General features: G+C 41.0%; 2 protein-coding genes across 8 annotated transcripts in view; one reads left to right on the top strand and one right to left on the bottom strand.

The window, feature by feature from the left end:
• HMBOX1 (homeobox containing 1) overlaps positions 1-4,837 on the bottom strand; it is a 195,693-nt gene extending 190,856 nt beyond the window's left edge. For 3 of the 7 annotated variants that reach the window (XM_006774763.2, XM_006774766.2, XM_006774767.2), the window contains exon 1: positions 4,512-4,837. The gene's annotated coding sequence lies outside the window, so the exon portion shown is untranslated. Of the gene's footprint in view, positions 1-3,827; positions 4,016-4,511 lie in introns of those variants that run through there. The other 4 variants (XM_006774768.2, XM_006774769.2, XM_006774770.2 and 1 more) reach the window with 2 other exon arrangements.
• Positions 4,838-4,992: 155 nt separating this feature from the next.
• INTS9 (integrator complex subunit 9) overlaps positions 4,993-12,799 on the top strand; it is a 100,537-nt gene continuing 92,730 nt past the window's right edge. The window contains exon 1 of the mRNA XM_006774762.2: positions 4,993-5,306. Coding sequence (XP_006774825.1) covers positions 5,298-5,306 — 9 coding nt within the window. The 5' untranslated portion in view covers positions 4,993-5,297. The remainder of the gene's footprint in view (positions 5,307-12,799) is intronic.

Raw genomic sequence — 12,799 nt, 5'->3', positions numbered from 1 at the left:
AAGTGATTATATATACTAAAACTACTGCCACTTGGTAATTCCATACTAATTGTTTAATATTGATAACCACATGCAGACCTCTGATAAACCACTGAAGGTGAGATGGACAGAAAAGCTACAGAGAATATATTTAATATGTGGAATTGAGTAAAAATTTTGATCATAATCAGTACTCTAAGTGTAAAAAAAAAAAATCTAAATGCCCTTTGAATAAATCTGATTCTAATTTTATTATTTATAAGGAGGGATCTGTTACCACCTATTTTAGGATTCTAAAGAAATAAAATAACACAACTTCAAAGCTAAATCAACTATTGTTATTTTTTTCTCCTTCTGTTTGTAAATGTAAAAAATAAAAGGCAAAAAACTATCCTTATAAACCAAGCCAAAGATCTTTAAAATATTGCACTAACATTATAATAACCATTGGAAAAACTTACTGTAACTTCAACCTTATTACCACTGTAAGGGTAAAAACTATGCTAATGCCAGGAGCTTCCAGTAACTAAATGCTCTTGGAAAGTGTCCAAGACAATGTTATAGTAAATTTCCAACTTGTTTCATCTAACATCAAGAAAAACAAGTTATCTAAAGAATTGGATTATGTTTAAAAAGACTCTAACTAAAAGTTTTATGTCAAATAATCACTCGGAAAAAATTTTACACTGTACTTATGCTGGGCCCTAAGTCTAGTAAGGATCAACTTGGGGGATAGCTGCACTTACTAATCTAAGTCACATATTACTTAATATTATTTTGAGAAAATTTTCAATACCACTAGCTCCCATTTTGAGAGAACTAGATTTTGACAGAATCTATTAAAGTAACAATTGACAATGATGCTGCAAATCTCCCTAGATTCCATATCGTGGACAGCATGTGATGGTGGTTACACTTTGATTTCTAGCTTGAGCCCCTTTACTCTCCTATTATTGTGGCTCAGATTCCTTTTTCATGGTGTACAAGGCTGATAGATATATACCGATGTCATGGATAAGGAAACATAACGGTGTTTTGTAGCTGTGAGTGCATATGTGAATATACATATATAACACTCCAGACAAGCTGGGATTTCCACTCCTAACAACTGGTTTAGAAATTAAAGTTCTCCTAAATTGAGAAGTAAAAGCCAGGGGTTATAAGAAAAATCTAGCCAAATAGTAAAGGGAGCTATAAAATTAATTATGGAGACAAAAAAAAACATCAAAATAAAGCAGGTTCACCAAACAAACAAAGCCAACAAATTTTCACTAAGCATCTTTAAGTTTATCTGTAAACGCTGACATTTTTAAAAAGTTGAGTGGTGCACCAACTTACATTTATGAAAAATGACATCATAGAATAAATGTCTAATTCCCAAAAGTAATAATTCAAGTTTAAAGATCTGCATATAAAAATAATAGAAGCAAGAGCTGCAATGAAATGAATAGAAAAAGCAAACATGGTTTTACAGGAAACATTAAAAGTGGGATAGACTAAATATAATATACAAAAGACCCAAAATGAAGGAATTAGGCAGAAATATTCCCAATGTGTTCAATATCTACTGAAACAAGCAATGCCATTCCAACTAATATCTGCCACAAAAGTTGGCATAAATGAGCTACTTCTATTATTTTTTTAATGATGAACCAAGGAGAGATATGTTACATATATTTTGTAATTTACCAATAATGTGCTATTAAATTTATATTAGTGATGCTTCAGCCAAGGATTTGTGCTAAAAAGACTGAAATCTGTTAGTTCCACAGTGAAAATGATGCCTCACTAGATATTCAACATAAAGCTGACCCCTAAAGGTTCCTTGATGCACATCTGCCACAATACGGTATACTAAACTAGCAACAGATTGGTTAAAAACAGTTTGGATTTTCAACTTCCATATCACAGGCAACATTTTTAGAAGCAATCATATTAAAATAAACGTGTCTTTCACAGTTACAGGATGAAATCTTAAACTGGCAGGCACCAATGCCCTGATTTTCTACTTTTTTCGTAAACCATATGACTTCCACATGCTGAGAACGTTTTATGCTTTAACCTGCAGTAAAGGCTTTACATCATTTTAATGCTCAGTGCTTAAAATGCAACAGAATCACCCCCAATGAATGCAAGGAATATATCTGATTTACTTTAAATCGGACTGTTAGAGAAAGTTCAATGAAGGCTTTCCCAATAATTTTGCATTTCCATAGAAGGAAACAAACAAAAAGAAAAACCTGAGGTAAGGGCAGGCAGAAGAGCAAATACTGTTATACGGTTCCAATTCTCAACAGACATTTTAGTTTTATTTCTAAAACAATTATTGAACATTTTAATATTGTATATCTAACAATACCTTTCACACACAAAAAAATCACTCTATTATGTAGTTATTTAGGATTTTTCTCTAGTTTTTACAAAGTAATGTTTCAGGTTAAGATAGAAGGTTAAAACAAACAAATTCTGGAAATCCTAATCTATAACAAACTAAAGGCGCTACTTTGTATTCTAAATTCAAAATTTAGAGGACATCAATTTTGTCTTTATTCAGGTCAATCTAAATATATATGCTACCTCATGCATACAGTCAGCTTGTATGTGTGAACTACCAACTGCAGGAATTCCAATTCAAAGGTTATAAAATATACCATAAAATTACATACTGTATCTATGTGACTTTCAGTTTCATAGGTTCAAGAATTGATAAGTTTGCAGTTGCTAGGTTCAAGAATTGATAAGTTTGCAGCCAAATATGTAAGTACACTAAATTCTCAACAGTCTAAAGAGAAATCATGCCAATTCCTTTGGTTATTTAAAAGTCTACTACAGTAAAAATCTGTCTCCTGAGAAGGGATATTGACAAACTTATATTTCAGACTGAAGGAAATACAAATTATATTGTCTTAAATTCTCCTGGTGCGATGTGATTAAATATTATAAAGACTGTGAGAAACAACATGTTGCAATCCCCTTCCCTTTATACCTCTACCTGAACCTTGGGGGTGGGGGGTGGGGGGAATCAGAATTCACATCTTCCAAACGACTTATAAACATAGTTCAGCCAGCTCTCACAACTCGGTTGTGCAGTTTTAAAATAAGTTTAATGCAAAGCCCGGCAACCTTGCTGTGACAATTACCTGTGGCTACATGCAAAATAAAAACAAATGCAGGTCCTTTTCACCTAAAGATGTGTTTTACTCACAAAACCACAAAAAGCACCACCTTATTAGCACAAACTAAACCAACAGGAACAGGAGGCAGTACGTCCATCCAGGAAGAGCAAAGTACAATGCCAAGAAAGAAAGGAAGGAAGGACTTCAGCAAAGAAGAAGGAAAGGAAGGAAGGAAGGGCAGCGGGAAGGAGGGAAGGCAGAGGTCTGCACAGCTGCAGGATCTCAGGGAAATGAACTCGTCACATCACTCCGCCCTACAGGGAACAGAAGGGTTTTTAAAGCGTCAGGGCAATTGCATAAAGCGATCACTTCATACCGTTCAACTTCGCACGGTACCTTGAATGCCAGCTGCATTCGCCCCTCCACTCACCCAATGCCTCCTCGCTCTTCGGTGCCGGCTTTCAGACAAATGCGAGACGGAACAGGGTGGGGTACAAGGAAAACACACACAGCGCCTTTCAGCGACTCCCCCCGCACCCCACCCCACCCCGCCTCCAAATAATTTCCAACAGTTTTTCCTGCCACGCAAATCAGTCGCCCCATCTCAAGATGCACAAGTCATCCTGTGTTTTTAAGTAGACACATGCCAGCACTCCCGACCGCGACCCCGCGCGCCCGCAGCTGATGTTTAATGTGTTCGACACCCAGACGAGGAGCTAGAGATATACCTACCTGCTGTTTTCGGGGAGAGGGTGGGTGGAGGACTCCTTTCGAAGCAGCCCCAATCGTGTCACCAAAACACGGTTCCGGAATAAAATATTAAGAACACTTTTTTTCTTTTCCCACCTCATCTACCGACTTCAGGGATGCAAGAACCCCTCTCCACGCCACCTCCGCTCGACAGTCCTCCCGCCCGGAGTTCGGGTCACCTCGCGCCCGCCTCTCCGCCCAGGCCCAGGGCGCAGCTAGGACTCCAGCTGCCTAACTTCCCGTCGCTAGACCTCCATCCAAGGCTAACACGTTCCCCGAGGACACGTCACCCAGTTTCAACCGCAGTCACACACCCCAAACAAGCCCACACGCCTCCAATTCACCCTACAGTTTCCCAAACTCCAAGCAGGAGACCCCACCTCCGGGAGTCCAACCTTCTGCCCAGAAGAGACGAGAACAGAGTTGGGGTGCAACCGACGCCTTTCAATGACCGCCCCCCCCAAACCGCCCCACCCCAGACCCTGCGTCCGGGGTCACCCACTCGGAAGCCCCCTGCGTCCTCCCTCCTCTCAATCCGGCGGTTTCAGAGACCCAGCCCCAGCCCACTCACTTTCTCCCCAAAACCCCGCAAAAAAAAAAAAAGTGGAGAGAAAGAAGTGAGGAAAGAGACTTGAGGTAGTCCGGCTTTAAAACCGCTCGACTCACCTCGGAATCGTTGCCGAGTTCTCTCCGCGCGGCACAGCCCCCTCCCCAACGTCCCAGTACGAAGGGCTGAGACCGGGAGGAGGGGAAAGCGGGAGGGGGAGGGGTGTCTTCCGCGTGGGGCGCCGGTCGGGAGCGGACTGGGGAGGGGTTGAGGTCCGCGCAGGAAGAGGAGGAGGGGGAGGGGAGGCCCCTATCTCCCAGTCTCCCCCTGAAAACCTCCCTTGTCTCAATCACATCAGACTGACTGTCTTTGTCTGGCTGACAACCGCCATATTGATATCAACAGCCCCGCTCCCACCTGCTGCAGCCGGGCGGCCCTGGGAGTTGTAGTTCCTACCTCCCCTGAGTAAACGTGTGGGACTCTGCGTCCAGAGACTCCAGTGAACTACAACTCCCGGCAAGTCGCGCGCCCACCGGGAGGCGGGGAAAGGGGCGGCAGAGCCGTGGGGACTACACATCCCAGAATACCATGGGTACGAGGCCCAGACTGTGGACATGAGATCACTCTGGGGTGGAGAGGCAGGATGAATTGGCGGCCGGGATGAATTTGAGCGGACGAAAGGAGGTGTTTCGAGAGAAAACGGAGGAGAAGGAAAGATAACTATAGTTCCCAGGATGTATGGAGGCATGACTACAATTCCCATGATGCCCCGGAAAGGGGGAGCAGGGAAGAAAGACTACACGTCCCGCGATGCTCTCCGCGGGCGAGCGGCGGAGCTTGAACCGGAAGACGCTTTCTGGGTTTGAGGAGTCCAGTGACTGGTGTTCAACAACCAAAAGTCCAATATGAAACTGGTGAGTCTCTTGTCCTAGGTCAGAGGGCAATGGTTGTGCCATAGCCTTTGGACTTAGTCGTTTCCACCTGGCGAAGGGAACCGTGTCTAAAGGGGTGGTAATTAGGGGACTAGAAAGTGCGGTGAACTAAGGAAAGCTGCTGTTCGTTGTTTGAGGGGGTTAGAATCACACCTCCCTACCCCACCTCACACACAGCTGCCAGGGGATCTTAGACATGCTTGGTGGGTCCGTTTGGTTAGATAAGTGGTTGAAACATTTCTTCACCGACCAACTAAGGGTGGGCTTCATGAACTGGGTTCGGCTGGTTTCTCAGCTGCCACGTGAGTGTTATAATAGCTTGTTAACTTCTTTCCACGCAGTTGGCGCTTGTTTAGCGTTTCTTACCGTTGTTGAGAGGCTTTGTTACTTATGGGTAGAGGTAGAAAATATTGGACAGAGGGTCATTATTAAATTTTCTGTTATAGGCTCCTGATTGCACTCGGAATTCAGAGAAGGACGAGGGCAGGGTGTGCTGCTGGGGGATTTGAGGCTTAAACCTGTAGAGCAGTGGTTCTCAACCTTCCTAATGCCGCGGCCCTTTAATACAGTTCCTCGTGTTGTGACCCAACCATAAAATTATTTTCGCTGCTACTTCATAACTAATTTTGCTACTGTTATGAATCGTAATGTAAATATCTGATATGCAGTATGTATTTTCATTGTTACAAATTGAACATAATTAAAGCATAGTGATTAATCACAAAAACTATGTAATTATATATGTGTTTTCCGATGGTCTTAGGCGACCCCTGTGAAAGGGTCGTTCGACCCCCAGGTTGAGAACCGCTGCTGTAGAGCCTGCTTATAGATGGATTGAGAGGAAGTGTTAATACATTAGAGTGGGGAGCGCCCCTTTAGTTGCTAGATGAAATGCTGCCAATTCATGAATTGCTTCATAAAGCCAATCAGATCTTCAAGTTGAAATAAAAAGACATTACAGTCTGTAAGGACTTCTTGACCCAAGGTTAGCTGGAATATGCCAGTCTCCTTGGAGTCCACATCACAATACTCAAAACACCTGGCTTCTAAGAAAACTCAGACCTTTATTTCGAGCCATTTTACTATCATTGTGCTCGCAGGCCTAACTAGTTTATTCCAACTGTGTGGAATTAGTTAATAGCATATTTATGAGGACAAAAGCCTGTGCGATGCTGTACCTTTAAAAATCATGTTCCTGTAGCCAAATACTGCCAAGCTTTACTTTCTGTAATTTTTATTTTATCTTAAAATATATTTTTATTGATTTCAGAGAGAAAGGGAGAGGGAGAGAGAGAGAGAAACATCAGTGATGAGAGAGAACCATTGGTTGGCTGCCTCCTGCACGCCCGCTATTGGGATCAAGCCTGCAACACGGGCATGTGCCCTTGACTGGAATTGAACCCAGGACACTTAGTCTGCTGGCTGACGCTCTATCCGCTGAGCCAAATGGACGAGGGCATCTGTAATTTATACAAAAAAAAAAAAAAAAAAGCCTAACCCCCTCCCATTTATGTAATTACTTGAACATGTTTTTTCAAAGGACACACCCCCCTCTCATCTGCCCTTTGGTAATTACCATGCTGCAGGTATATACTTACTTGCTCAGCAAAGTGCCAGCTATTTTTTGAAAGCTCAGAGAAAGTATTAAAAGTAGATTCAGCTCCAAAACTCTCTCTATTTAAAGCTGTTTATGTAAGGGGAGGGCAGAGATCCGTAAACCTTGAGAATATCAATTTGCTTCTAGGTACCATGTGCTAGACACTTAAGAATGCAGAATTGAAAGTCACCACTCTATCCCTAAAGAAGTGTGCAATATAATGAAGGTAGAAAAGTAAGCCAAAACTTTAATTCATGGTAACACAGAGGCATGTTTAGGGCTTGAACTGAGAGAATGATTGAGAGACATTCTTGGAAAGGTGACTCTGGAATTGCTAAGAAGGAGGAGTAGGTTCGGGTCTTCCATGAAGAGGAATCAGCTTAGGAGCAAAAAGCTTTCGCCTAAATCAGTGGTTCCCAACCTTGGCTGCACAGTAGAATCCCTGGGCATCTTTTTAAAATCCTGAGTTCTGGGCCGCATCCTCCGGAAATTCTGTTTCTTTGTTATGGGGTGGGGCCACAACATTAGTAACAAAGAAACAGAATTTCCGGAGGATGAGGCCCAGAAATCAGGATTTTAGAAAGATGCCCAGGTGATTCTAATGGGCAGCCAAGGTTGAGAACCCCTGGCCTAAATGGTTGGAGCACAGATCATGTGTCTTCAATAAAAGATAAATTACATTGGGTGTGCTTGGTGTGAAGGCATGCAAGTGTGAAACAGTTTTTCCGTAAAAACTCATTTGCTGAGGTTATCAGAGAGCCATAGTTTATTTGACAGTTGTGAATTTATTCTTGTATTATTTATTAGTAATAATTATAACCTGCATGTCTTTTTCCATACAAACAACTGTAAACCTACTTTTGGCCACCCCTGTACTTTGGTTTGCTCATAATATCCTCCTGCTTAATTTATTTAGAGATGTGAAATCATGGAAGGGAAAAAAGTAGAAACTTTTTTTTTTCCTTTAAGAACCAAAAGATAGCTCTGAGGAAGTGTTAAAAACTCATTTGGGCCCTGGCCAGTTTGGCTCAGTGGTTAGAGGGGACTCAGGTTATATTCCCAGTGAGGGCACATACCTATGTTGCAGGTTCCCCAGCCCCGGTAGGAGCGTGCAGGAGGCAACCAATGTACATGTCTCTCTCACTCTCTCCCTCCTCTACCTCCCCCGCCTCCTTCCTTCCTTCCTTTCTTCCTTCCTTCCACTCTCTCTAGAAATCAATGGAAAAAATATCCTCAGGTGAGGATTTAAAAAAAACACACACAAAAAACTCATTTGGTAGTTAATAGATGATCTGTAATGCAGAATTTCTATCAACATAGCAAAGTGGTTTCAAAAATATTGACAGAAAATTAGACTCCTTTTGTGTGATGTGCCTCCCGTAGAGTTGTAATAAATATTCCCATGGCCTAAAATGTTTAACTTTGTGTACTGCTTCCAGAATATGTAGTCAGCCATGTCTTACATTTATTTCATGAAACACAGAAATACATTTTATTGAGCACATTCTTGGTTTTGAGATTATGACTTCCAAAATACCCTTCCCAGTCTGTGACCGCATCTTAGTCCACTTCTATTGTTGAACAGGTCTGTGTCTCTCCAGTCCTGCTAATACTGCCTTTGTAGGGGCTCTTTTCACTTGACATTTGGAATTCAAAAGACCTTCTATCTGGGCTGCCTACATTCAGTCTTTCCCCTCTCCAATCCATGATCCACTCTGCATCCTGAAAGTTGTTTTAAACTGCAGTTACATGAAACCCTTTGCCCTTAGGATAAAGTTTTAAAATTTTTAACTTGACTGACTTGGGCCTGCCTGCCTCTCCAGGTGTGTGTCTAGCCCTCATCTCCGTTGTTCTCCCTGTTCCAGTGATTTTACACATCTTCCAGTTCCTTCCACTTTCCCTGCTCTCTTTTGCCTCTGGGACTTGACAATATGTTCCATTGCCTACAACACTTTCTCCCTGCCTAACTTCTTTATACATTTCAGTCTCTGATGAAATAGCACCTCCTCGTCCAGCCAGTGTAGTTCAGTGGTTGAGTGTTGATCTGTGAACCAGGAGGACACGGTTTGATTCCCAGTCAGGGCTCGGTCCCCAGTAGAGGGGGCACAGGAGGCAGCCGATCAAAGAATCTCTCTCATCGTTGATGTTTCTATCTATCTCTCCCTCTTCCTTCCTCTCTGAAATCAATAAAAATGTATTAAATTGTTTTTTTTAAAATAGCACTTCCTCAAAGTTTCCTTTAATTAGGTAGCCACCCCTCTTATATGTTTCCATGGCACACCTTTTGTAGCATTTGCGGTGATAAGTTTTATTTCTGCCCTCTGTCTTTTAGACTGTGTATTCCCAAGGCCCAACATAGTGTGACACCACTAAATAGTAGTTGAATAATATCTGAAGGCTTAGCAAGTCTGTAAATATCATTGAGTAAAGCTTATGGGGTAAAGTTAAAACGTTACAATAAGCTGTAACATTGGAGTAAAAAATAAGTGCTACCCTTTATGGAACAATTACTATGTGCCAGGCACTGTGCAAGGTACTTCCTATTCAGTGGCCCATTTAATCCTTTGGTCTAGGCCCCAGGGATGATAGTCCCATTTTACAGATTTAAAAAAAAACAACTGAACCCAGGGAGGTGATGTCGCTCAAAGTTACACAGAGGAAAAAAGCGGCATAGAACATGCCAAGATTCCTTCCTCAAGGGTCTGCTGCTTAATGAGGGCAAGGACTCCAGCACCTTGCACAGTGCCTGGCATGTTCTAGGTCCGCTCTTAGAGTATGCACCAGAGTGCATACTGAGAGTTTATTTGAAGCTATTTTTTTCTTAATAATTATAGTTTGTTAACATTCTGTTAGAACATACAGGTCCAGGGGAAGTAAAAATAATCAAAGGGTCACTGTGGGGAAAGCCTTTAGGTCTGACACCTGGGAGACTCTGGAGAGGAGGCAGGGGGAGGTGTGTTCTGAAGGGAAGGAACCCCCGCACCCCCACCTTCCCTTCTTACCTCTCATCCGCTCTTCTGGGCTAGTTTTGAAAGTATCTTTAAATGGGAGTTTGGTTAAATTAAGATCTTAAAAAAAGATTAGTGGTAAAAAATTGAAGTTTGGAAACTTTCTTGATAATACAAAGGACTCCATATCAGATCATACCAATTGAGTGCCCAAGTTAGTTTTTTTTACTACCCAAGTTAGCCTCTGATACCATTTACAGTTCTCTAACTTTACACGTTCTCTTGGTGGCTTTTTACACACCCAAGGGAAGACAATGCATGTCATTATAATGTAATCCTTAAATATCTCCTTCTTAGAGAGGTATCAACTGAATGGATTTTAGGGACTGTCTGTAATATGATGCAGTATTCAGGCAGCTTTATTTAACTGAAGAAATTCATTAGTATCTTCAGGGAACCAGAATTGTTTTAAAACAAGGAAGAGGAAAATTAAAAATGCATCCTCTAAATTAGCAAATTTTAGAGCATGTTCTCTTTTAGTATAGATTGAGCCTAATTGGGTACACCCTGATGGCCAGTTCAGCTAAGGATAAGGAACTAGAATTCAACAGGGAACTTACAAAAAAAAAAAAGAAAATACTGAATACACTGACAGAAATTGACTTTGAAACATCATGACCAGGAATCTAGTCATTCAAATAGATGAAGATTAAAATGAATAAAATGATAATAAGCAGCTCAAGAATACAGCATGTGTCATACTTCCTATAGATCAGCAGTCACCAACCTTTCGGACCTCACGGACCACTGGTTGACAACCGCTGCTATAGATAGTTCCAGAGATGGAGAGAATCTTCTAATTAATTCAGTCAACAAAGATGCAACCACAGTATATCCTTGGCATTCAGAGTTTTAATACTTTCCATGTTGACTATTTACATTTGACCCCAAAGATTGATGACAAGGAATTATTTGTGATTTTGCTGAAGCACAAATTTGAATGTGACTTTAAGATGAATGATAATCCTGTATGAATGGTCCTGATTCCGTAGAATCTATGGATCTCTGCAGTTATTGTTGCTCTCTTGTTAAAGGTCTGAAAGAAAGCTCATTTAAATGCTTGACATGCTATACTTTTTTAATTTGGTGGAGGAAATTATATGCTGTAGTTGTATTTATAAATTTAAAAACTCAAGAAAGCCGTAAGACATATTCTTTAGTGTTCTATGCTCTCATTACTACTGGCTTTGTGGGTGGCTCAAACTTTTAACTCGCCATTTCTCCTAGGAAAGGAGATGGAGTAAAAAAAAATGGACTCATGGATTATTCCTAGTGGAGTAAAAAAAACAAGTGAAATTGAAGTTTGTATAGAAGATCTTTGCTTGAAAGGGGCAAATCCTGCCCCAAGGTTAATTGAACAAATCTTTAGAAAGTGTGGATCTGAGAGGGATGGATTCTTTCTCCAATTTACACAATTTCAGAGTTCTTTTGGCTTCCTAGAATTTGGATTAACGGAAAATCTCTTGCTGTAAATTACAAACATTCACACATTGACTGATGCTTAATTCACCTATTGCGGTAAGATTGTTAAAAGGTCAGCCTGACTTCACCATCTTTTCTGTTTTTCTTTGCTGGTTGATTAGAGTGCCCTCCTGTGTCTTTATGATGTAAAGACAATGGTTACAGTATGATAGGTTTTTTTCTCCTTTCATAGGATTTCCTCAAACTCTAAAAATCTATGACATAAGTCCGAGTCACTTACCTTGTTCATTACTGTTCTGAGATAAAAACAGATAATTTATTTTGGGGCATTTCAGAGCCCTAATGATTGCTGTGAAGATTAAATCTTTTATACTTATTAAGCCCCCCAAAAAATGTATACTAATGATGAATTTGTTTAGGGTAATAATAGTTGAAGAAAAAAATATATGTATGTATGTATATACCACTTACTAAACAAGCATGACAGCAGTGCTGTTGCTTATAGCTGCACAAGCACATTTGTTTTGTGACTGGTTTGATCTAAGTACATAAATCCCTCTGCCATTTGCTGCTGTGATCAACAAAGCATACTGGACGGACAAGGGCTAGGAGTGCAGCATAGCCATGGAACTCATAACGCCTAGCATTCCTAATGGAACGTTCACCTCTTGGCTTGCTAAATACCAACAGAGGCCCAGGCCTGAACTGCCCTTCAGATCTCCATCATCCATTTTATTCATTCAACAAATCTTCCCAAACATTGGCTTCCTCTGTGCTAGGCATTACTCAAGGCACTGGATATATTTCAGCGAGCAAAACAGATTTATGAAACTAAAGTCTAGCAGGCTCACTGCATTTCAAACAATATTACAGTGGACTTCCTGATGTGGAATTATCGTTGGGTACTGGTTCAGTATTTTTTTAATGCAATGGTCAAAAATATATTTAACTATGTCCAAGAATATGCCTTCTTAAAGTTGTAACAGGTATGGCCAGCTTGCCCACTAGTTTACCTGTTGTACCCAGTAGTGTATGAGAATTCATTTCCCAGTCCTTGCCAACAAGGCCATCTGTCTCTTTACTTTACAAAGTTACATTGTCTTACTAATGTAACTTTTTTCTTTCATCAATCCTCACACCCTCTTTCTTGTCTGTTAGACTTTAGCCACATTTTGTAAACAGAAATGTATCCTAAAGGGGAGCAAATTTCTCCAGATTTAAAAAAAAAAAGGTTTTTTTAAAAGAATCTATGGTGTTGCTTTGAAAATGGTGATGCATGGGTGTAGTAATGAAGATGACGATATCATGTTATCAAGCAAAGTGGAGAGGCAGCTGGGCCAAGTGTGTGTGTGTAAATGACAGGAGATCCCTCCTACCCCCCAGAAAAGGTGAGGTGAAGCTAGGAGTTGGCATCTCAGGAAGACTAACAAAGAGGTATTTGCTAGAAT

The sequence above is a fragment of the Myotis davidii genome, unplaced genomic scaffold (genome assembly GCF_000327345.1).
Source record: "Myotis davidii unplaced genomic scaffold, ASM32734v1 scaffold524, whole genome shotgun sequence".
NCBI lineage: Eukaryota > Metazoa > Chordata > Mammalia > Chiroptera > Vespertilionidae > Myotis > Myotis davidii.
Note: the sequence above shows the minus strand (reverse complement) of the source record. Positions and strands in the feature narration are given on the sequence as shown.